Raw genomic sequence first — 25,572 nt, 5'->3', positions numbered from 1 at the left:
AAAGTTGTTTTTATAATATACAATAATGAAGTGGTAGTAACGGCTATATCACCAATTACTTTGAAAGGGTGTCTGGTCAAATCAATTTTTTTACAGGATTTTTTCCCCTCAATACATGTCTCCGCTAAAGGGGGTGAGGGTCATAGTGTCGGGAATACAGCAGAGGCTGTCATACATTCTTAACGGTCTTCCTTAATAGGCGGTGTCCTCCTTCACTGACGGTGAGGGAGCACTGATGTTGAGTCACTCTTCACTGCAAAGTGGCAAAAACTGAGTGATGAATGATGGGACCATTGGGACATGTCTTAGACAACAGCACTCATGGCTACATTTTCATGAGTACACTGTTTTCATCCTCGCCTCTGAGGCCTGGTTGTGGGGGAGCGGGAGAGGAAGATAAAATATGGAGGCCTAGACTTCCTAAAAACCTTCTCCAGCTCTTGTGGGGGATTACTGAGGTTTTCCTAGGTGAACTGTTGTCATTATCTCTCCAGTGCCATCTTCTCCAGGACCTCCTCAAGTGGACATCCCCAGAACTCTGAGGATGCGTCCTGACAAGATGCCTGAGCCACCTCAACTGGCTTCTGCTAGTACTTGAATTTTATCCTGCAAAGGGAAGGGAAAATCCAGTCACGGTGCTTGTCTCCATGATCTTGCTCTTTCAGTCACTTCCCAAAGCATCTGAGGTGGGAGTAGGAATGCAGATCGACCTGTGTCAGGAACCAATGATACTTGAACTCTTCCACTTGGGACAGGATCTCATCTCCAATTTGGGTGGGACTTATTTCAATCTGGTCTCTGACTTGAAATATAAACATGTAAAATTCAGTTCATGGCAACATTCCAATAGTGGTAAACCTTTACACTGCAACAGTGTTGATGCCCGCCTTGAATCTCTGCTGTGTTTAGTCAGGCTCTTCGATTGTGTTTTGGAGGTAAATGTGCTTTGGGCTAATACCTTCGAAAGGATAAAATGGTTCCTCCGCTGTTAACAAGGCTGCACAACTGAAAGCAATTACCGGAGATGATTGTGTTGAGCTCATTTGTCGTTGGTGACATTCCACGAAACGCTGCTGTTATTTATCCGAACAACAAAACATTTGGATTGACCTAGTTGTTGTCATTGGTTAGCTGTGTGCTGAACTGGTTCTATTGGAAGCCAACTGCCACTGCCGGTTCTAGCGTGTGTCATTATGACTTCAGAGCACAGGGTGGTGTTCTCTGGGTGTAGGGTGGTCGATGTTGTTGGATTCCAGTTTTATGACGAATGCTGAAGTTGACTTCTCAAGAGTTTGGTCAACTCATACTTGAAGAACTAGAAAGGCACTGCCTTTCTAACTCCCTGGCCGCCGGTGATGTTAGCTAGTTGGTGAACAATAATAACAAATGTAGCCACCACGGTCCCAAACAAAAAATGATCAAACAAAAAATCCTGAAAGAATAATCATAATGACGGAATCCGTTGCTAACACAAGTACCATGGTGGAGTATTAGATGGTGTAAGCTTATTGGGAATTGCTACTGGGTGTAAAGAATCACAATACAAAAAACGTTTTCGTGTGTTATACCACATCTTCATCTAGTCAAGGTTGAAAGAGAGGAGAAGCTAGGAGTCTCTTTTCCGCTTGCTAGATGCGTTGCATCATTGTTGCAGCCAGAAATCAGGGGACGATGTGTGATGTGTCTTTTGTTTTGGACTTAAAGGAAATTCCTGTTTTCTTTTCCAAACATGTCTGATTATACAGTTGTGTTCTCACTCAGCAGCAGTGATTCATTTGCCTCCCAATTCATTAGCTGTTGTAAACACAGCCGCTGGAGAGTAAGTTCTGTTTATACCTTCAAATCACGCTGATGTCTGACACGCTAACATAGAAACCAATGTGTCAAAAGCTAGTGAGCTCATCCTCCTGCGCAGGATGCTGCCAGAGTCGCAGAGCAGAGGCAGAATTCACCAAAAAGCAACAGAGAATTTGACTGAAAGTATGGTTTATTTCACTGTCCGGTCAAATAAATGATAAATGCTTTTTAAGGTAACCATTAGCTAGTCAATGCTATATTTCTAAATGTAGCTTCAGTAGTTGCTTCACTCCAATTCTGATTGCATGTGAGGCTGCTGACAATCTGCATGGAAGTGTTTCTCACATTCAATGTACTGAACCATTCCTGAGCAGGAAGTGTCCATCTCCCTACTCTGTTGCAAAGTTTCAAACTGTTTGCAAAGAAACATCTGGCTGAAACTAAAACTTCTTTTCAGTTGGTTGAGAAAACTAGAATTTCAGTGAGTTCTTATCTGGTTCAACAAAGCTACCTGCAGGGCAGCAGCTGTTGGGTGGCCATCATCCGCTACGTGGTCCACATCACACCCATTCGCCTTGGTGAGATATTAGCTCTATGAGACACTCTCTGCCCCTTGTTATCATGGTAACGATGGTCAACAATAACTTGAAGTGGACTCTGACCAGTGGACTGTTACGCTTATCAGTGAGATCAGAGTGGAGTGTGTCACTCTGCTTGTGGGAAAATTAACTTGGAGTCTCAGCGGATTTTTTTTTTTTTATTAAGTGTGGTGGTGACATCATTTTTCTGAAGGCAAAATGAACTGAAGGCTCGCATTTAACCTTGTTTATATGCAGTAGGAACCCTGGTGTATTATATTTAGACATTGAGAGGTGGACATATTCATTGTATGCTGACACCAAAGGCAGCTTTCTGTATTGCATGTTGGCACTTTAGGTTCTCCATTGAAGATATGTTCCACCTTCCGTGGCATATCCTGATGCTGTGGGCTGCGCGCCACCAAACAGAAAGACAGAGGTGGCGGTTAGGGTTACCCATGTCATTGCGCTCCTCTTGTTCTACGTGTCTACATTTGCTAGTTATCCTCAAACAGCCGTTTGTTTCAGTCACAGTGACAGAACGGCTTTATTTGATACTAACAGTTGGGCCAGAATAGATATTTCAGATCTCCACAGTCAAGAACAAAAGTAGTCCAAAAGAATGAGGAACAGTAGTGGTCTTTGTTAGATATAAAACATATAGCATATTTGTTCACAAGAGCCATGTAGTTGGTGCACGAGCTTGCTCGGCTCCAAATGCTGTGTTAAGTGTCAAAGGTTCAAATTCCACATGCTGCCATTTGGACGTCACTTCCTTTTTCCTGTACAGTCCATTAACAAGCAGTTCGTGAAAGATTAGTCGATGTGTATTCAGAGGCTGATTTCCACAACAGAGCAACACAATAGTTTTTTGGGCCGCACACAGAATTCCACACGCACTCAGTAGTGAATAAGCGTCCGAGCTTAGCATGGGATGAAATGCATTCCTGATGTCGTCCTGGGAAACTGAGCTAGTTGAGTCTGCGATTGGATGCTTTTTTTTTTTTTTCCAAATAATATTCCTTGAGAAAAAAGAGCTTGAAATAGTTGATATTTTATTTGAATGAATGGGCAATTGGACGGCGATAATCACCGCGAGTAGCTCCTGCGTGACCCACACAGTAAATCTGGTCTCTCCCACGGAGCTTCATGAACTCCGAACACCGGAGCTGCTGATGTCATATTTACGACTCTGGTCTTCGCCAAACTTATTTATTGAGAACAGAGAGATGGACCTCTGTATAACTTCTGTCGTGACCATCAGTTTGTTTCCAACTGCGGACAGTAATGACAACCATTCTCATGGCTAGAACAAATGTGCGCAAAACACAGAGGAGGGCTCTTGAAGAATTAAAGATCTCTGACATACGATCTGAGACGTTTTTGCCGAGTGCTTTCAGGTTTATGCTCCGTTTTCTGAGACGCATTGTTCCATGAGATTATTAGACTAATATGAGCAGGTCAATGTTCAGTTTTGTTTAAAAGCGGACTAGTTTGATCCAACAGGTTGAAACTTGATTTTGACTGGAGGCAGTCTGGAATTTAATGCACAATAATTCATAATTGAAAAAATGTGAAAAATGGATACGTACACACGTACAGAGATAATTTTTCTGAAGTTGTGGCAGATTTCATTTAAGCTGTGTTGCTGTGCCAAGCTTGTTTACATGGAGCAGTTACAATGAGTCTGAAAACCAGTCACTCAAGATCAGTAGCCTCCAATGTTGGTGTGTTTTTTTTGGGGAGGGTATGTTTCTTTTGTTTATTTTTCGGCTGTCATCTGTGTCCAGGTGTTCTTGTTTTGTTTCAATTTTAGTTTGTCTTGGTATATTTTGCTGTCATGTCTGTGGATGTTTTGGAAGAACAATGTTTGATGTGGGGGATTAGATACCAGGGAGAAGGAGAAGTGTGAGATGACCAATGCGGTTGATGGATGAGGTCAATGAGGGCATGAAGTTTGTGACAATGAAAGGAGCATGAGGAGGGGTCTAACTGCCTGTTGCGACTGAGTCGAAAAGTTTGAAAAAATTGCTTTAAATGGTGAGTTCAGCTGCGGCCAGGAGAGCTGTTAGGTCTGAGCAAATGATGCATTCAGTTCTTAGAATGATTGGGTATTGGGCCTTATTTATTTATTTACTTATTTATTTGATTCTGATTAATTAGAAAGAAAAATATACCTCTATAAAGTGTTTTCTTGAGTAATATGAACCATTTGTATGACTAAGTAAGTCATCTGCATCTATATTTTGTAAACTAATAAAGAGAGGACGGGTTAAGAAGGTGGTGACCACACACCTTCTGTCTTTCATAACAAATACTATTTTGTGTTCATCTAATTTCATTTTACACAGTAATGTCCAATTTGTCAATACTTATGTAATGGTCTAGTACCAGTGAACCATATCTATGAATAGACGGAATGTCTTTTTTGTGAGGACCTCTGGTTGGCCGAATGCTTTCCACAGTCCCCCATTGTTAACCATCAAAACTTACTTCTCACGTTTTCACCCTCAAGACCTTGTGAGGACAGGCCAAAATGTCCTCACAAAGCAAAATGTCCTCACAAAAAGGTGGCATGTCAAGACGTGGTAATCACAAGTGTGGCAAAACATGCCCACACACCCGGGCCACAAATAGTTTCTTTGTGTGTTTTATAGAGGCAGTGAATGGCTTGTACAATTTAAGGCTTTATGGTTTGTGTGCGTGTGTTTCCTGTGGTTGTGGAGCAATAATCACTGTGAACAACCTCCAGCAGCCTGGCACAGCTACAAACCTTCCAAAGTCTTTTTCATTCACCCTCATTTTTAATGTCTTCCTTTCGGTGATCTCTTCCAGCTTCTCCTCATCTGAACTCTTGAATTTATTTGAACTTGTCGAGCTGCACGAGAAACACAATTTCAGACACTGGGTTCAAACTCTAACTCTGATGTGGCATTTGTTGCTACATATGGACTGTTATGCATCATAATATTGCTGTGGAAACCCCCAAAATTCTATTCAGAAAAGTCTTTTATTAGTATGTCTTAATGTACATGCACTCTTTATGTCTTTATGCCCCCTTGTTTGAAATCCTGCTGTTGTTTTATCATGCATGCCCTCTTATTGAGTCTGTTTTCATGTCATAAATTGGTGTTTTTATTTTTATTATGGGCCCTTAGTTTTTGTTTACTTGTCTCTGTGTGCATGTGTTTTTATTCCCTTCTTCTAACTTGCATACTTTTGATTATGTGTCTCCCTCTTGTTACTTTTCCCTACTTTGTTCTGTGTCTACTCCAAGTGTTTGTTTTTCTTTCAGTTGTAAGTTTTTTCTTGATCCCAGCGTCTGTAGTTCATTCCTGACAACTTGAATTTGTCACCGTCCTCTACCCATCTCCCCACCGCCCCGCATGGTCTGTCTCTGATGACATCATAGAGTGGGGAACAGAAAGATCAGGTCACTCAGTGCTGCTAACAGTAGTGAGTGTGTAATAACAGGCCAGTCCTCCCCTTCTCTCATCCCCCCATCTACCCTTGGTGAGGTTCATGCTCCCTCACTTTGACTTTCTGCAACTCTTTCCAGCGGAGTGGTTTGTGGTGACTCTGTTGTTAATTTCACGCTCTGATGAGACGTTACCCTTTTGCAGTGATGATGTCAACACAAGCTAACGTCGTTGGCTCGTTTGGGGTTTCGCAAACTTCCTTTTTTGGCCCTTTAAAGTCACATTTCGGTCAGACCTCATTGGGATGGTGTGGAAAATGGCTAATGTCTGAAGGAGTTATTACATGATAATTGTGGTGTTAAAATAATGCAATGAAGGTGAAGTAAACAGTGAACCAAAGCGATTAGTTTCGTGAATTGAATTGAATAAAAAGAGAGTTAGACTCCTCATGGGTGTTCACAGATTACACCACCAGAGGACTTCTGGTTTCCGTTGTTTCTTACTTTGGCGTGTATGAATGAGCTCCTCTGCAGCTATGATTGCTGTTTGCACTGACCTGTCCACTGGATTAAAGAGTCAGTGTGCCATATTTACCAACTTTAAGCTGCCCTCCGCCTCCTTTCCCTCTATAATCTACTTCTTTTTGAGGATCGCCCTTCCAGATTCAAGGGCATGACTCATGTGACTTCTGTCATTACAGCTAGACTCATGCAGTGATGTCACCAGCAGAGGCATCGGCCCGGGAGTGGCACTGTAATATTCAGTGGAAACACGTTTGGTTATAATCTCCAGCTATAAGAGCTACATGTGACATGTCTGAGTGAACATGAGCTGGTCATGTAGTAGGTCACTGGTCATGGAGGTCATGACCGTGACTAAACTGACAATCCTGGATCAGCGTTCCAACTTTCCACTTCTTTCAAGCATTGTAGGTGGCATTGAATTTAAAACTCACTGCGGCTCCTTCCTGTCACTGAAACAGTTGACCATTCTGTATGTATTTTAATTGAACAACATTCTTATTATATCTGTGTAGGTATCCGTATTGGAGTTCCTGTGTTTGTCTGTGTCAATGTAGCTATGGTTATGTTGTTGACAAGGAGTTGGTCTCGCAGGAAGTGATGTCATGTAGCTGTAGGAGTGTGTGGATATAGGGTCAGTCGTCCCTGGGTCTTCCACAAGGTGTGTGTGTGTGTGTGTGTGTGTGTGTGTGTGTGTGTGTGTGTGTGTGTGTGTGTGTGTGTGTGTGTGTGTGTGTGTGTGTGTGTGTGTGTGTGTGTGTGTGTGTGTGTGTGTGTGTGTGTGTGTGTGTGTGTGTGTGTGTGTGTGTGTGTGTGTGTGTGTGTGTGTGTGTGTGTGTGTGTGTGTGTGTGTGTGTGTGTGTGTGTGTGTGAGATATTGTACTTGGGTGTGTTTATGATCTCATCATTGTGGAATCTCTCTGTGTGCCCTGGGTCAGGCTCTGTGAACTCACACACAGGCACACGCACAGCGAGACAGGGACTCTGTATCCTGTTTACTGCTGCACCAACATGCTGTGTTTCATTATAAAGAAATTTATACTCAAATATATGTTTGATTGTTGTGCTCTTGGCCACACAGCTTCTTTCAGCAAGTATGTTGCGGGTTGGATGCTCGGGTCCGATTATCTTTTCCGTTGGCTATTTTGGAGTATTTCTTGTCCCTTAAAATATATCAGAATTGAAAGTAGATTTTGAAATGTATGAGACACATCGAGAATCTTTTAATGGAGTGGAGTGGTTAAAACTAAATAAAACAAACCAGCTGTGCATTTTTAAAGTGTAATTTCATAATCACACATGATGTCATCACTTAATTTTTTTTTCAATTTTCTCTCACCCTCCTTTCTTTGGGTTTGACGGCTCTCAACGTCACAATATATAACCTGGCCCCTTAGGAGATTGAATTGCCCACCTCTGCTCTAATGTCTGCAGTTGCGGCAGGTTGCCTTCTCTGCAGCATTACAACACAGTGGTGGTGGACAGTGATTTATTTATTTATTTATTTATTTTTTCTGAAAAATTCCTGCTTTGTTTTGTCATATTTGCATCGTGATTCGTGATTTAACATCTTATTTATTAAAAAAAAAACTTGTCATTTGATCAATGGATTATGATGACGTCATAAATGCCGATGTTGCCGCTATTGAATCGGTTGGCCGATCGATAGGCGCAGCCCTAGTTATAGGTTGCATTCAGTTACCCTTGTGATCCTCCTCCTGAACTGAATCACCTGGCTCTGGCTCTCCATGCTGTCTTCTGTATCTTGAAAAGTGTCACCAGCAGCTCCCCAAGAATACTCCTTGCTGTTTAAAATTGTCATATTTGGTTGTCATTGATACCGTCAGACCAGGAAGCTGTTGGTTACCCACCAGCTGCATGTACAGATTAACATTATCGCTTCGTCCCACTCCACTCCCAAAGTCTCTTGAACAATCCATCCTCCATTCCCTGACTCGTACAACGTCTTCAGCCGGGCTTAACTTGCACGCTTATGTCACATGGATGATGGGAATGTGTCATGCATGTGGTGAATGTCAGTGGAACGTGTGTTAAGCTACTGTAAGCGACATGTTTCTGCAAATACTTTTGAATTAGCTGACATCATTCAGGTCACCAGCCCAAGGCGTTGTTTTCTCAGAAGTAAATTTGGGGTTAGACCGATGAGTAGTTACTGCTTACAAGAACTATAAAATGCAAGTGTTGGTGATTCAACTGTTCCAGACAGAACGCTGATATGGGATGACAGAACTGTCTTATTGAGTGGATTAACCCTTTGTATTGTGTGCTGACATTAGCGCGACTTACTACTTCATGCACCATGGACGTAATGTCCTCTCGTAGCCTTGACAAATATTTGTCCTGGTGCTGTGCAAGCCCTGTCTTATTGCTCAGTGGTATCACCTTAAGTATATGATCACACTCATGAGCGTAAACGTTACATGGAAAACTTGAAGTGTAAAGCCAACTGCAGAATGCATTGTGTGTCCCATATAGCTGGGCAGTGAAAATTATGTGTAACACCCCCCCGGGTCATTTTGGGCCCCATCTTGTGCATTTTCGCTACCCTGTGTTAATGAGTCCAAGATGCACTTTGGTCTCTGTCAGGGAGCAAAAAAGCTTGACGTAATGATGGTAGCCTTCTTTTGGTTGGACAGGATTGTTCAGCGAGTTGGTGGAAATGTTGTGTGCTCTACACTGGGTGAAACCTGCTGATAAGAAAAGCATTTTGTTCCAGCCTAATTTACCTTGAGACATAGCCGCTATCCAGTGTGATCACGTCGCCTCTCGCATGTCTCGCTGCCTCATTAGCGCCTTTTATTTTGCCCCAGTTGTTGTGTATCCAAAGCAACAGGTAACAAGTCAGGATGTCTGTGGCTTCAGAAGATGCATAAATCTCAAATAAAGAAGTGGATGAATTTGAAAAGACTGACGTGTGGGTTCATGTTGAATCGTTGTGTGTGTGTATAGGGTTGTGAGACAGTCTTGAAGGGATCCAACTGTTCAAGAGGTTATACTGTACTTTACAAGATAAAGTACAGTATAACCTTATAATCTGTTTATGTCTAAATGTTACGCATTGTTCCTCTAAATGGTTGTGATACATTTCAGGGTGGAGTTACTTCTGCATCACTGCTCTTTAGAGATGCTTTTGACCTTCCTCTGGATGGTTTTGGATCACAGTAAGCAGGAATGAGGAACCTTTTGGTTGTCATCATGATCTTAAAGAATACTTTCCTCAGACTGTTCCATTCATTCATTACCATGACTGAAAGATTGTGGATCCTAAATGATTTTCTTGTGGGGTGGCATCAGCAACATAACTGGGCGCGTCATCATCTGCCATAGGTTTTTGGTGAAACCTCTGTTGCAAAGGTACAAGTGAAGTTGGGTTACGACATCTTAAAAGTCTATCACTCGGTCCTCTTTTGAAGTCATAAAAGCCCATTAGGGTGGCGACCATGAGGCACAGCCAGCCTCATTGGGAAGGTTGCACTGCTATTTTGTCCCATGTTTTTTTTTGTCCCCAAATTTACGAAACATCAACTGGCCTATTTGGTTACTTTAAGTGTTCGCTTTATCAGGGCTTGCAGATTCCAGTGTCCCAACTGCAACTGCCGACAGACAGGCGCTTGAATCATCATTACACACTTGATGACTCAAGTGTGTAATGATGAATCATCACCTGTCCTCACTCCGCCAAATAGCCAGACAATAAAGCAGAGACAGCGGACAGTGTCACACGTCCTCACAGACATTATCAGACTGTGATCACACAGTCTGATAATGGCAAACAAAGAGGTTGTGTTTAGGGGAATTTTCCGGTGTTAAGTCTCTCCCCTTTGAGATACATTTCTGAAGAAAGCGACAGTCAAGGTGAAGGCTGCCATTGTTTTGGGACTCCTCAATCGGACACGTTCATTATCATGTACTGTTCCAGCTCAAGGTTGGCAGGGTTTGTCTAGCATCGCTGAAGTCAAATTATGAGGTGATATTGTCATGTTGTAATCTCCACCAAGGAGGTGGTAGGATTGTCCATCTGCCTCATACAAAATAAAACGAAGCCATTCTCTGGGAACGTTGATTGTGGGACAAGGAACCGATGAGAATGTTTTGTTCTTGCTGGAATAGACTCCACACTCCCCACAACCCTCAGTGGTGGTTAACTGAAGATGTATATATTTGGTCCGTATGCCTGTCCCAGACAACTATGCAATTTTATTTATCAACACAATCTTCAACAACACATATTTCAAATAAACTAAAAAATGTATTGTCAACTAAATCTGTATTCCTGTGAGGGTCACAAGTGTCCATAAATGTTAACTTTAAAACCGCTGTCACAGTCATATGTTGAGCACTTTCAACTATAGCTTACTGGTGATCACATGAATATCCACGTTTGTGTGTCTATATTTTCACTGCCTCCCCTTGTCTGCCTCATTTGTACCCCCCCGCTCCCTCCTAAACAATAAGTTGCCATAGTGATAGCCTTGTTAGTCACAAAACTGTGTCGTCGAGGGCACTCAAGGGGGTGTGTTTACGTTCACACACCGCAATAAAGCACTAAAAATGTCTGCTGCCTCAGTGCAAAAGTTCAACGCATACTCACCAGCGGAGGAATTTCTTGGGGGGTGACACTGGAAGCAACTTCTCCAAGTGTGTTTCAACATGATTAAAGAATAACTTGATTGTCCTTTTGTCTATGAACCAAATTCGACATGTGCCTCTGGCTTGGCAAAGAAGGTACTTAGTTGCTCCCTCATGGGTGTTGATCATTGGAGTTATTTAAAGAAATGTAATCAGGCTATAATTGGACAGGCAACGTGCCCATTAAAAGTTAAAAATGACCACTTAAATCTCCCTGTGGTGGAAACAACCCTGTCGACTCTGATCCTCCTCCACCTGGTTTTCATCAAGAAGCCATTTTGATGTGCATGTGTTTGAATTTGTGCGTCAGGATGTATAGTAAAGGGGCGATTGGTGATGAGACACACGTAGGTGTGGCTGCTTCTTGTTACTTTCGCCTGAAGGTTTATGAGCATAACGTGTGAGTAGAAATGTGTGTGGACAAACATGTGAATGCGCTTGTGCGCAAATGTTTTTCAGGCAAACGTTGAGCACAGTGTAAGCATGAGCATTAAGTCTTTATTTGTGGGAGCAACACACTGAAAATTGTTTTATAACAATATGGATGTAGGGGTACAACCTTCTCGTTTCCCTTACAATATTGATATTGCTGCTTTGAGTATTGGCCCTTATCGATCCGAAATAAGCATGAATCGTACATACTTTTATTGCTTATTTTGTAGTGTGGAATGTCAGAAAAGGCATGATCAAGTCTTATTGCTCAGACTGAGAACAATAGGCAAAACTGATTTGTTTATTATTAACCAGTTGGTTACATAAATTTTAACCTTCAACAAAATGTATACACTATTTTACAATGAAAAAAAGTAAGACCTTGAAAATAATCTAAATAAATACAAAAGAAAACATTCTCTTAAAATGACACCTGACTTATATTTTAGATGCAGTTCGACAAAATCCAATACTTGTTTTTCAGGAAACAATATGACTTCTTGTAGATTTTGGAAGAACAAACTTGCTTTTGGAATTTAGAAGGTGTTGACATTCAGAACTGTTTGTTATGCGTTTATATTTCCAGATTCAAAAGCCATTGTGGATGGGAACCTGAAACTAATCCTGGGTCTGATCTGGACTCTGATCCTGCACTACTCCATCTCCATGCCAGTGTGGGAGGATGAAGCTGAGGAGGTAATCTCCAGCAACCCTGTGATGATGGCACCACTTTGAAGTGAACACCCTGTGTTTCTGTGCTGTACAGTCCGAGTCTAAAACACCGAAACAGCGTCTGCTGGGCTGGATCCAGCACAAAGTCCCTGATCTGCCTATCAACAACTTCAGCCAAGACTGGCGGAATGGGAAAGCCCTGGGAGCTCTGGTGGACAGCTGTGCGCCTGGTACGACAAGCATTAGCTGATGTTACGGAAATGGAATAGCTCAGTTTTGTGAACGTTTGCTGCCGTTTGTTGAAGGTTTATGTCCGGACTGGGAAACCTGGGATCCTGTCAAACCAGTGGAAAATGCTACTGAAGCCATGCAGCTGGCTGATGACTGGTTGGGCATCCCACAGGTGAGACCAATTTACATGTTAAGATGAATAACTGAATGCTCAGCTTCTCTTTCCATGTAGTCGTACATTGTGTGGTCTTCCTCTAGACTTTGCAATAGTACTAGTCTAGAGTGTGGGGCCATTTCACCATCTTATTTTTGTGTGTGTGCAGGTCATTGCTCCAGAGGAAATCATCGACCCCAGTGTAGACGAGCAGTCGGTGATGACGTACCTGTCCCAGTTCCCCAAAGCCAAACTCAAGCCAGGAGCTCCTCTAAAACCCAAACTCAACCCCAAAAAGGCCAGGGCCTATGGACCAGGTATAATGCAAGGGTCTTGAGGATTTCTTCAGTGCTATTCTGTTGCTGAGATCATGTTTCTGCTGGCAACTCTTCGACAAAGGGAGGAAGTCAGTGTGTGGTCCTAACAATGGACTGCTCTCTCTCTGCAGTTCCACCTCAGTGGCACTGACTCAGAGGAAATACCTGCAGAAGCTGACATCAGCAGCAGAGCAGTTATTCAAAATAGGCCACTTAGTTTGAGGTTTAAATCGTAAAAAAGTTCCCACTTTATCTCATCATTCCTACACTGTTGCAGCCCATCCAACGAAACACAGACAGACCTACTTTTTACGAACACATTTTACAGCTCTGTTACAGATGCATAACTTATCTGTGCAGGCATTGAAGCAACCGGTAACAGGGTTCTCCATCCGGCTGTCTTCACTGTGGACACCATCAGTGCTGGTCAAGGTCAGGTAACCGTCTACCTGGATCATCCGGATGGCACCAGAGAAGAGGTGAAGAACTCTGGCGATCAGAATCTCCAAGTGCTTCAATGATAAAGTGTCTTAAAATAACAGTTCATGTCATGTTGTAGCTGAAGGCAGAGCTGAATGAGGGCAAGAAGACGTACAGCGTCACCTACGTCCCTCAGGTCATGGGAGATCATAAGGTGAGCCTTGCTTTCTACATGTTGATGCTCTTTTCTTCCTTGCTTTGTCTTTCAATGCAGCACTGGTGATGCACTTTTTCTCTGTTTTTCCTTTCATTAATATATATTGATACATTCGGAATCAAAGCCCTTTCTCTCCACATCGACACTCTTTTTCTTCACTTTGATCCTCTTGCTCCACACATTGTTGCCACATTGACATTAGTTCTTTCCTTGGTGATGCTCTTTTAATGTTGCTCCCCATCTTTAAGCCCTTCTCTCTTCTCATTGATGGTCTTTGTCTGCATAGTCATGCTCTTTGTCCCCACATTTCCTTCCTGTTGACATAAAGTTTTATGTTAATCTAACATTTTTTTGTTTTGTAGGTGACAGTACTGTTTGCAGGCCAGGAGATTCCAAAGAGTCCATTTGTGGTGAACGTGGACAAAGCTCTTGGTGATGCCACCAAAGTCTCAGTCAAAGGTCCAGGAATTGAACCAGTCGGCAACGTCGCCAACAAACCCACCTACTTTGACATTTACACAGCTGGTGAGAGCAACACAGAGGTCATGGATGCTTCTTTGCTGAAGCTCGTCGAACAGAACAGTCACCTCTACTTTCCACAGGGGCCGGTAAGGGTGACTTGACGGCCATGATCCGAGACCCACTGGGCCGAGATAACACTGTGGAACTGATGATGGAAGACAAGGGAGACAATGTGTTCCGATGCACGTACCGACCCACCCAGGCCGGGCCGCACATTGTCAACATCACCTTTGGGGGCATGGGGATTCCCAAAAATCCATTCACTGTGGACATCGGACCTGGTGAGTCGGTACATTTCAGAAGTGTTAGAGAGATGTTTATGAAACTTGCCTGTTTCTCTTCCAGCCTGTGTCCCAGGGGCATGCAGGGCGACAGGTCGTGGCCTCCAACCATCCGGTTTGAGGATAAAGGAGGTGGGGGACTTTAAAGTAGACACAAGGAATGCTGGCAGTGGAGAGCTGAAGATTCTGGTCAAGGGCCCCAGTGAGTTTGTAAAACAATTGTCAAATTGCCAAAAGGTTTTTCATCACACCAAACAAGGGACTGACAGTTTGTCTAATGATTTTGAGAATAGAATGTGAAATGATCATTTATTCACAAGATTTCTAATGTACATCTAGGAAATGTGTCCAGATGGGTCCATAGTTAAAGTAAACTGTTAAGAGGTGTGAGATACATTGGGGACAGCAGACAGAAGACTGAATTTAACCCCTAAATAAAACTGGCAAAGCAGTCTGTCGGACACAACTGGGTTCTACGAGAGATGTGAAACCTTGAATTTCTCATCTTGACACTTAGTTCATGATATCTAAACATAAACAAATAATGATGTTGGAGACAAACTACACTAATCATTGTCATCCTTAAACAGTTTCAAGAGAGACTAGTGTGTCCAACATATGTTGTATTTATCATGATATTCTTTTTGTCAATATCGCCCATCCCTACCACTGGGCAATGAAGAACTGCACATATGTTGTTGGTTATTGTTATCAGAGTATCTTGCTGACATGTTATTTCCCAGTTACAATCTCCTGATGCTTGTGTTGCCTCTTTGATGTGTGTTTAGAGGGAACAGAGGAACCTGTAAAGCAGACCTCCAGTCAGGATGGTGTGTTCTACTATGAATATCACCCCAAGAGTCAAGGGAAATACAGCATCTCTATCACCTGGGGGGGTCAGCACATCCCCAAGAGGTAAGCGTGCGTGTTGGCATTACCTCACCGCCTGTGCATGGTTGGATTGTTGGGCTCAGCAAAGATGTAAAGCCTGAGGTTAATGTTCTGTCGCTTCTCACTGTGTTTTATTACCGTAATGTCACTGATATACAATTAACAGCCAACAAAAATAGTGGCTGCGCAGATTTAGTGGGTGGCGTCATGTTCACAGCAATTTATGACTGTGCTGGGACCTGGAAACCTGTTTCGGATGTTTGGAGTCTGTAAAGACTTGGCAGGCTGATGTTTGATGAGATGAAAAGTGGAGAGGTCTGGAACGTTTTCCTCAGTGCAGGACTGAAGGGTTTTAAGCGTGTGTGTGTATATATATATATATATATATATATATATATATATATATATATATATATATATATATATATATATATATATATATATGTAAAGAACATTATAATCAAGTGTTAAAACTAACCTTCGGTCTGAACAATGGGTTGCGCGAGTCCAAGTCTCAATTGAAAGTCTCAATCCTTGTTTCTTTTACAGTCCGTTTGAGGTGAATGTGGGTCCAGAGGCAGGTCCTCAACAGATCCGGGCATGGGGTCCTGGTTTGGAGGGTGGTGTCGTTGGTAAACCTGCTACTTTTGTTGTGGAGTCAGTGGGCCCAGATGTTGGAGTCCTGGGTGAGTTCCTGTTTTTTCTTCCAATTTGCCTTTACTATCCAGTGGGGCTTTCAGCTGGATGTTATTGTTGCCTGTAGACTGCCATCAACTCCATCTTGGATCCTGTGCTAAAGTCCATGACTGTTGTCTGTTTTTAATGTGTCTGTAGGGTTTGCTATTGAGGGACCATCGCAGGCCAAGATTGAGTGTGAGGACCGCAATGACGGGTCATGTGATGTCTGCTACTGGCCCTTGGAGCCAGGTGAATATGCTGTCCATGTGACCTGTGACGAGGAGGACATCAAAAACAGTCCCTTCATGGCCTGCATCGTTCCTGACAACCAGAGCAGCCATCCGGAGAAGGTTGGTCAGACAGCTGACTCCCTGGCGACCCGCATTTTTTCACCGTCAACCAATTCATTCCCTACATCAATTCCTCACCTCATTATGTTTTGTTTATTAAGTTGCAAACCGTAAAAAGCTGTTTTTTTTGTACATAACTGCTGCTATGATAAACATCATAGATAGCTCTTGTTCATACATAAACCACACCATTATATAAGCTGCGGATGCAATGGTGCTGTGTACGATGTAGAAAGGTCAGTGGTGCACCTGGCTTGAAAATGCTTGAGGATCACTTATAAACTAGTTTTGAAAACAGGGTCCAGGATGGAGACTGACTCATGAAACAAACGCAATGTTCTGAATTTGAAGCATAAACTCCTCACATCTTTTACGGACGTAAAGGTCAAAATGCACTGTTTTCACCTGCGTGTCAGAAGTTCTGACACCACAGCTGGTCTCAGCTGCTGCTTCTTGTCTCTCATCCTCCAGGAGATCGGCTCTGTGGGCATAGCTGCAAACTTGCAGGCGAAAACAGGGCTTTTTTAATGCTTTATGGTAAATAAAATCCCTGTGATTTCATCAGTCTGATGTGACCAGGGCAGCATGACGTTCTTTAGCCTGTAACTATCCATATATTAGTCACGTCATTGTATAAGGTGAAGGGTTTAGACTGCCAGAAAAAAGTAGCGATTTATATTCTGGAAATTATGGTACAGTTAATCTGGCTTCACACAGGCCAAAAAACATTGTTACATAAACACAAGTTAAACTCTTTATCCATATATCAGCTTATAGTATTTTATAACCATGTTATTTTCAAAGTAATGTATGTATTCAGTCGTTTATAAACTGCATTTACTCTGAGAGTATGCTGAAAGTTGATATGTAGCTGCCTTGATTTTGCTGCCTAAACTCCCTATGATTGATCTTGATGGGTGTTGTTGGCAGGTGAACGCATTTGGGCCGGGCCTGCAGGCAGAGAACAGCTGTCTGGTCAACCAGCTGGCTGAGTTCACAGTGGATGCAAAGGATGGTGGGAATGGGCCTCTAAAGATCATGGCTCAGGTGAGTGAGCAGCAACGCCTATGTTTAATCCCAGAATCCACATGTTGATGTTCAAGGCGTGGCATTCTTTAATAAGAGCGGCTCTTAGAAGTAGCTCGACAACTTCAATGTGAATATACTGTAGTAATTAATAACTGACTTGTATGTCCTTTTTTATTTATGAGTTTTGTGAAATTACTGGCTTCTACATGAGCTCAACTTTTTAAAAATGTTTTGTTAGTCAGTGTTTGACAGTGATCTCTTTTTATTCGCTTCATTCTTGCATAAATGTCGGATGTTTTTTCTGAGATTCAACTGAAGAAAGGTGCAAACTCTTTCTCTTAGGATGCAGAAGGAGAGCCAGTGGAGGTTAAAGTCAAAAGCAAAGGCGATGGTCAGTACTCGTGCTCCTACCTGCCCACTTCCCCTCTCAAGCACACAGTGGCCATCGCCTGGGGAGGGGTCAGCATCCCCAAGAGCCCCTTCAGGGTAAGCACGCGATTACAGACGCCAGTTCCTTCCTCACCCGCCAACCCTGTCATGGCTAAGCGGGCCAGAGTGGTGGATTTAGAACCGCTGGTGGAGGCCAAAACCAACAATGTTGTTCGGGTGAAGCCGACCATGACGGAGCGTAACCAATCGTCCCTAAACACACAGGCGAGCGACAAAAAAAGGAAGCCGCTGATCATAATCACCACATTTTCTGAAATGAGATACAGCTGTTAGGTTCGATGATGCTTTTAGAAATATACTTTAGCATCATTAGTTTGCTGACAGTTACTATTTTGAGTCTGACGTTGAGAAAAAAATGCTGATTTCTGTTGGAAGATGAATTTGATTCATCATCCTTTTAGCTTTAAAGAAAGTTATTTCCATGATCACTGGTGTTGAGGCAGAAGTGCGATAACCTTTTCTTTTTATAGTGCCTTTTGCACTTAAACAATATATTGCTTTAAAGAAATGAAGAGTAGTGCATGTGTCTTTGTTGACTATGATGCTGGCTTATTTAAAAAAAAAAAAAAAAAAAAAAAGGAATTATGTTTACACTCGGACAAAAACCCTTGAGCAGATGTGATTTTTAAAATGAAATGCGTTGTTCACACACTACCACTTGGCTACCTGTAACATTCAGCACTGAAACATCATGCTACGTTAGCTAGCTGCTGTAGCTTCAGTGATTGAGTTTGTTGCCTTACCGGACAAGATGTTCGCTATCGTTCGCAACTCCTGCAGTTCAGTGTGAAGCACATGGATTAAAATCAGTATTCATGAAAGTAATAAGTGTGTGTGTATAGTGGTCCTAAAAATGGAGACAAAAATGTACAGGTTGCTTACAGAGTGAGCAATACTAGCACCGAAGACAAAAGATATCAGCTATAATGAGCAAGGAAATCACAACGACAAGAAGAAAGGGAACTGCAGAAGATTTAGCCTTCCGATTTGACTGAGTGAATTTGAACGCTTCATTCTATTTCACGTACGTTTGCATTGCTATACTTTGTATTAATGATGATCTAGTTAAATGTAACCCTGTAACCTCTTCACACTTAACACTGGTGTTTGCACGTGATGTTTTAATGCACTTATCCATCATTTCTGCACTGTGACTAACTTTGGTTTGTTGTGTTTGTATTTCTGGTTTTATTGCATGAGAGACTTCACTTGTCTGAATCATCCTAAATCAAACCAGCACACGAGCTGAAGCAAAATTGCCCCCCCAAAAGGTCTTTTGGGTTAAACAGCAATCATTTAAATATTGTAAGACAGCACTGAAATGATTCATCTGGTTCTTCAGATATGTGAAGTTTCTGTGGAATCACTTTTACTTTCTATATAAACCTTTTCACTCTATCAAATTTAAGTTTTTAAAGCTTTTTGACCATTTTAAGTGGTTTGTTTTGGTCTCAATGGTGAAGGTCACTTCAACAAAAACGGCTATAAAAGAGTGAAAAGGTTTATATTTTTATCTTTCAGTGTTATGTTGGCCTCAGACTTTATCAGCTGTCTTCACATGTGTAGAACCGTCAGTAGGCGGGTTTCATGTTCTGCTGTGGAATTTATTAGGATGCCAGCAGAACCTGAGGGATGGCTGCGACTTGTTTTTAAATCCAACATTTGACAGCAGCAGTAGTTACTTCAGTTTGAATCCTATACCAGCATTTTTTTTTTAAGTGACTTGACTGGCCACGATGACGTGTGAGAGACTTGTGCATGGTTTGCACATTTGTGTAGATGGTTTTAGGCGACTTGTATAGTTGTAAAAAAGGTTTGTTGTCTCTTCAATTATATTTCTCAAATTTCTGAAATGTTAATTATAGTTTGACCCTTTTCTACTCTGGAAGTGGAAACACTTGCAAGTGAACCATAATGCCATAAATGACATAAATGACTAAATCATGCTAATTGCCAGTCAGTAATATATCACATGAAAGTTCACAAAACATAATTAGATATTTTAGTACAAGACTTGCCTCTTGTATGCAATAACAATTGTGTATATCAGCTATAATCGTGAATGACTAAATACTACTATTCTAATGCTGGCGTTACCTCATGTTCATCTTGCACCTGAAGTAAATTATTGAAGTATTAAGGTCAGACAGATGGAAGATTGACTACTTATACACACACCTGTAAGTTGTAGCTGACTGAGATAGTCGCTATTATGCAACACATAAACTATCACAATATAATTTAGACTGAATACAATGATTAGCCACCGTCCGTCATGCGGTTGTGTTTTGAATAAACTATTTGCCTTCCTCCACAAAGCACTCTACTTGGCACAGTTTATTATTTATTGTTTTATTATCAGCTTTTTCAATTTGTCATCGATGAGGCAGAGCAGGCCTGTTGCAATCTGCAGCCGCCTGCAGGCACCGACTCTACCTGCACAGTTGATAAGTTGAGTTATTGATGGTGAGTAAGCAGACACGCCCTGGTGTCAGAACAAACGGCAGAAACATGTTCAAGTCTGCTGCAATGAGCCGGAAAGGAGCCGGTGTGAAAGTTACACAACCTGATTTGACCTGAGATGCAGGCTTCACATTCACTAAAACACACCTGAGGACAGCTGATGAATCTGCTGGTGAACAACAGCCATGCAATTTGTGTGAAATGACTCAGGAGTTCAAAACGAAAGAGGAATGAAACCTTGTTATCTTCGTGTTCTCTCATCTGTGATCTTTTTGTTTTTTTTCAAACGTCGATCACGTTGGAAATTTTAATTGGTCTCAGAATAAATTGATTTTTCGCTAATGGTTTAATTGTGTTGTTTGATTCATTTGGCTTCAGTCTCTCTCTTGCAGTCATGTGTTTACATCACCTGTGCCATTTTAGAAAACGTTAGTGACATTGCAACTATTTGGTTTCATGCATGTCCTGTAAGTTATGACCGTCTGCATTTTTCCTTCGTCTTACTTCAGCGCTGATGATAGTTACTAACCACTGCTGACTGAGAACGCCGTGCAGGCCGCTGTTTTGGTAATGGGAGATCTACATACACCATGATATCTGTTTTGATGCATGGCCTTCATCATGACTTGCATATCATAATGACTTTTCATATTAATATAAAAATACTACACTCACCCCCTTTATTTTCTTCTAACAAATGAGAATACATTTCTGTATTTAATTATCTTTAAAGCACCCAAACAAAAGTTGATGTCATCGTTGTTTTTGTTGTTTGTTTTTGTTGTCATAAATGTTCATCTTTTTATTGACTGGGAAAACTGTTAAAAAAATCCTGTTGGTAACATGGAAGAGACGAAGAAAGTTCTGATGCCATAATAGAAATATAGTTGTAAAGATATTTCACTTCTTGTTCGTGAGAATGGTTATGATAGGAGGTCTGAGTTGACAGATTTTTGTGTAGCTGTCGTAGTGAAGCAGTCTTTCCTGGTGCAGGTTTTCTCTGGCATTATAAAGTGCTGATGTAGAGGACGGGTACGGTGCCTTGTGGCTGTCCACATCAGTAAGAGCTGATGCGCTGCCTCTGTTTATCTGACTGATTTGTTCTCCTGTTGATGATTGTAGGTGAATGTGGGTAAAGGAAGCCACCCGGACATGGTAAAGGTGTCCGGTCCAGGAGTGGAGCGGACTGGACTAAAGGCCAACGAGCCCACGCACTTCATCGTGGACTGTTCTGGAGCAGGAGATGGTAACATGCACATTTGAGATAAAGTCCTAAAGTCACTCACACACTCTCATATATATATATTTCACCTATATATTACCTTAACTTTTTATTCTAGTTTCATATTTGTTTTGAGTGTTTACATATGTTAAAAAAAGAGTCATTGTTGCCCTTTTTTTTAACCTTTATTTGTTTACTAGAGATGGTTATATATTATCACTTGTTCCTGTCATTTCCACAGCGTACCTAGGTCCTGTGAGTAGTTTCTCTTTGAAGCATGTGACCCAGATCTGTCTGACACAGTTTCTATCTCATTCCTGTCATGGCCAGGATTCCTGTGTCGCTGGAGAAACTGTAGAGGAGTTGGTCTTTCACAAGAGAACTTGTCCAGCCACATTAGGTGTCTGACATCTGACGACTTTAGCAGTAGCAGCGCCACCACATGGATCTCCATGAAAGTACCTTAATCTTGATTGGCATTTGCACTGGCACCTCTCCTCTTCGGCTTAGTCGTTCAGTAGATCGGGACCAAGTTCATTCAGATTCAGATGTGAATTAATTGTCGTTCTGGTTTTTGTGTTTGTCGTTCACTCAGGTGACGTTTCTGTGGGCATCAAGTGCGACGCCAACATGATCAGTGATCAGGAGGCTGATGTGGACTTTGACATCATCCCCAATGCCAACGACACGTTCACAGTGAAGTACATCCCTCCTGCGGCTGGTGGTCTGACCATCAAAGTCCTCTTCACTGACAAGGTAGAGCTTCTAACAGACGTTAAATCAAAGAAGCTCTGGCTGTGTTATTTGAATGTGACATCACCTGCAGGAGGTTCCTCAGAGCCCCTTCATCATCGTAGTGGATCCTTCCCATGATGCTGCCAAGGTCAAGGTAGAAGGCCCTGGAATCAATCGCACCGGTACTAGACCTGTCTTAAGTATTCGCAAATCCACGCATCGCCCTCTTGCTTGACCTTGTGCTCCTCCTGCTTAGGTGTGGAGAGCAACAAACCCACCCACTTCACTGTGCTGACCAAAGGAGCTGGCAAAGCTCCACTGGATGTCACCTTCTCTTCCCCAGTCAAGGATTTCGACATCATCGACAACTATGACTATTCTCAGACGGTCAAATACACACCCGTGCAGCAGGTATGACATCTCGCACACCGCGGTGCAGCATGTGGGCGATACAAAATAAAATGAATCAATCTCGATTGAAAATGTCAACATTTGACAATATTATCTGGCAAATCTTGTAATTTTTTTTATTATTTAAAAATAGAATAATAGTGAAATTAGTAGGAAGTTAAACAAGCTCTAAATTGTTCCTCAAATTGTCAGGTTAAAATGCATTAATTTTTTAAATCAATAAATACAATTACATTAAATTGTGGTATCTTTCCAAGTTCTTCTTTTTCCTCCCACCATGCTCATTTGATGTTTTGAAACTTGTTGTTGATGGCCGATGGAGGTGCCAAGCATCTAACCATTTTTCCCACAGGGCGAGATGTCAATCGAGGTGAAGTTCGGAGGAGATCCCATCGCCAAGAGTCCATTCAGCGTGGGTGTGGCCTCCCCTCTGGACCTCAGCAAGATTACAGTGGACGACCTGAACGGCCGTGAGTGTTCCTCACCTCCCCTCATTTGAACATGAATGCCTGATCATGAGCCATGTCACTCAGGAGTGGAGGTCGGTCAGAAGCAGGAGTTCACTGTGGACACCAAAGGAGCAGGAGGTCAAGGACAGCTGGAGGTCTCAGTGGTGAGTGTTTGCTGATTTTAGTGAGTTTATTTCGAGGGCATCTGATTGTTATGTGTTGTCAGCTGAGTCCGAGTCAGAAGATTGTACCGTGTAAAGTGGAGCCACAGAAAGCGAACGTCACTGTGGTCAGGTATACTCCCACTGAAGAGGGACTCTATGCTGTCAATGTGTCCTACGATGGTCACCCTGTGCCTGGAAGCCCGTTTCCTGTGGAGGGTCAGCTACCTCCTGATCCTAGCAAGGTAGCTAACAAGTTGTGATGCTAAAATAAATAACCAAATTTTAATAAAGGTTTTTATGTGGGGATATATTTTGTGTCTTGGTAGTTTGATAACAGTGAGCCTCCCGACAGGTGAAAGCCTTTGGTCCTGGTCTGAAAGGAGGGCTGGTGGGAAATCCTGCCGAGTTCACCATCGACACTAAAGGAGCCGGCACCGGTGGGCTGGGTTTGACTGTGGAAGGTCCGACTGAGGCAAAGATCGAGTGTTCGGATAATGGTGACGGGACCTGCTCCGTCTCCTACCTGCCCACTGAACCAGGGGAATACTTGGTCAACATCCTGTTTGAGGAGGTCCACATCCCCGGGTCCCCCTTCAGAGCTGATGTCCATATGCCATTTGATCCCTCCAAAGTGGTGGTTTCTGGGCCTGGACTCAAAAGAGCCAAGGTGAAGTCCGGATGAAGTGTTTGATCACATACTGTATTACATTTTGTTTTCTTCTGTCCTGCATGTAGGTTGGAGAGACCAGTGTGATGAATGTGGACTGTTCCAGAGCTGGACCAGGAGAGCTCAGTCTGGAGGCTGCGCTGGACTCTCCTCCAACAAGTCCCACCAGCACTGCACCACGCTCAGGTAACAGCCTCCACCATCACCGAAATAGGCACAAATTTTGCTTCTTTCGTTTATTCTTTGTCGTCATTACATAGACCATCTAAGTTAAAATTAATCTAGCATGTGTTTAACTTAAGTTAAACGCCTCTGTTTCTGCGCTTCCTGAAGTCTCACAAGGTTTGTTTGTGTTGACTTGGTGCCATCATCACGCTGAATTCTCATCGTTTGTTGAAGGTGTGAAGGCAAACACGGAGGTGCAGGACAACAAAGACGGAACCTACACCGTCACCTATGTTCCTCTGAGCGCCGGCATGTACACGCTGCTGCTCAAGTATGGAGGGAAGGCCGTCTCTGGCTTCCCCGCCAAAGTAACAGTCGACCCGGCTGTGGACACATCCAAAGTCAAAGTGTTTGGACCTGGCGTGGAGGGAGACGGTAGGTCTCTTGGTTTCTCGAGCCATCTTGTTTTTGTTAACTAGCGCCCTCTGACCTCTCTGCAGATGTTTTCAGAGAAGCTACAACAGCATTTACCGTGGATGCTCGTCCTCTGAGTCACAGAGGTGGAGACCACATTAAGGCAGCGGTGAAGAATCCTTCCGGAGCGCTTACGGACTGCGTGGTCACCGACAATGCCGATGGAACCTACAGTGTGGAGTACACTCCATTTGAGAACGGTAACACACTCAGTCCGGGTAGAGGAGATGCTAATCCTTAATGTTGGTCCTGCGTCTTTGTACTTAATATAGGTCCATTGTCTTTGTCCTCTCTGCACCCATACAAGCCCTTTATTTTGTTATCTTGTAGTAACATGCTGACTCCCCATGCACCTCTGTTTTGGTCCACATTTTTAGCTTGCTCTATGATAGTTCACATGGTTGACATATAATGGTGTTCCTGTATTTTGCTGGATTATATTATGCTGGATCCACTTCTTCAGTCCAATTAAAACAAAAACGTGTTTGTTAACTGAAGGAGTCCACAACATCAACGTTCTGTATGACGACACACCAGTCCCCAAGAGCCCGTTTAAGGTGTCCGTGTCAGAGGGATGTGATCCGAGCAGGGTGGTAGCTACAGGGCCCGGACTCAAAGAAGGACTGGCTGACAAAACCAATCACTTCAACATCATCACCAGGTTGGGCTCTGATGATGAAAAAGTGACTCAAGCTGTTACTGACTCTGCCGATTGTCCACCAGAGGGGCGGGTATTGGCGGTCTGGGCATCACCGTCGAGGGACCGTCTGAGTCCAAAATGTCTTGTCAGGACAACAAAGACGGCAGCTGCAGTGTGGAGTACATGCCATTCACTCCAGGACTCTATGATATCAATATCACCTACGGCGGTGACCACATCCCAGGTGAGTCTTTACTGTGACCCTTAATCTGTACTCGGAGTGTCCCACGCTCCTCGTTTGACCCGAGATGACCCCAGTGCAAGTAGTGTCTTGCACTTTGGTGCTTCAACTGGGTGCCAAACTTATGGGTTAGGAAGTTTTCGTTTTTTAAAAAATTATTATGATGATCGCTTCAATTGAAAAAGCGGTTGAAAGGATCACATGTTCAACATTGTCTCTAAAATAGTGACTAACCAACTTTGGTCCAGATGTGGTTTGTATTTCTAAACTGATGTTGGCTGCTGACAGATGTTCCCTAGTGTTTGGAGCTAATGATTTACAGAAGTGGTTGA

At 42.7% G+C, this 25,572-nt stretch overlaps 1 protein-coding gene across 3 annotated transcripts in view; it reads left to right on the top strand.

Moving 5' to 3' along the window:
- Positions 1–25,572, top strand: part of LOC128761042 (filamin-B) — a 38,770-nt gene that overhangs the window by 3,117 nt on the left and 10,081 nt on the right. For all 3 annotated transcript variants that reach the window (XM_053868903.1, XM_053868901.1, XM_053868902.1), the window contains exons 2-28: positions 11,984–12,093; positions 12,164–12,299; positions 12,375–12,472; positions 12,624–12,771; positions 13,132–13,250; positions 13,331–13,405; positions 13,771–13,933; positions 14,011–14,211; positions 14,276–14,413; positions 15,000–15,126; positions 15,652–15,788; positions 15,937–16,130; positions 17,061–17,177; positions 17,502–17,645; positions 21,195–21,318; positions 21,890–22,050; positions 22,121–22,211; positions 22,286–22,440; positions 22,793–22,910; positions 22,974–23,053; positions 23,116–23,295; positions 23,406–23,720; positions 23,789–23,906; positions 24,120–24,320; positions 24,386–24,559; positions 24,858–25,020; positions 25,083–25,243. In XM_053868903.1, coding sequence (XP_053724878.1) covers positions 11,984–12,093; positions 12,164–12,299; positions 12,375–12,472; positions 12,624–12,771; positions 13,132–13,250; positions 13,331–13,405; positions 13,771–13,933; positions 14,011–14,211; positions 14,276–14,413; positions 15,000–15,126; positions 15,652–15,788; positions 15,937–16,130; positions 17,061–17,177; positions 17,502–17,645; positions 21,195–21,318; positions 21,890–22,050; positions 22,121–22,211; positions 22,286–22,440; positions 22,793–22,910; positions 22,974–23,053; positions 23,116–23,295; positions 23,406–23,720; positions 23,789–23,906; positions 24,120–24,320; positions 24,386–24,559; positions 24,858–25,020; positions 25,083–25,243 — 3,948 coding nt within the window. The remainder of the gene's footprint in view (positions 1–11,983; positions 12,094–12,163; positions 12,300–12,374; positions 12,473–12,623; positions 12,772–13,131; positions 13,251–13,330; positions 13,406–13,770; positions 13,934–14,010; positions 14,212–14,275; positions 14,414–14,999; positions 15,127–15,651; positions 15,789–15,936; positions 16,131–17,060; positions 17,178–17,501; positions 17,646–21,194; positions 21,319–21,889; positions 22,051–22,120; positions 22,212–22,285; positions 22,441–22,792; positions 22,911–22,973; positions 23,054–23,115; positions 23,296–23,405; positions 23,721–23,788; positions 23,907–24,119; positions 24,321–24,385; positions 24,560–24,857; positions 25,021–25,082; positions 25,244–25,572) is intronic.

Source organism: Synchiropus splendidus, chromosome 6, assembly GCF_027744825.2.
Source record: "Synchiropus splendidus isolate RoL2022-P1 chromosome 6, RoL_Sspl_1.0, whole genome shotgun sequence".
Taxonomy (NCBI): domain Eukaryota; kingdom Metazoa; phylum Chordata; class Actinopteri; order Syngnathiformes; family Callionymidae; genus Synchiropus; species Synchiropus splendidus.
Note: the sequence above shows the minus strand (reverse complement) of the source record. Positions and strands in the feature narration are given on the sequence as shown.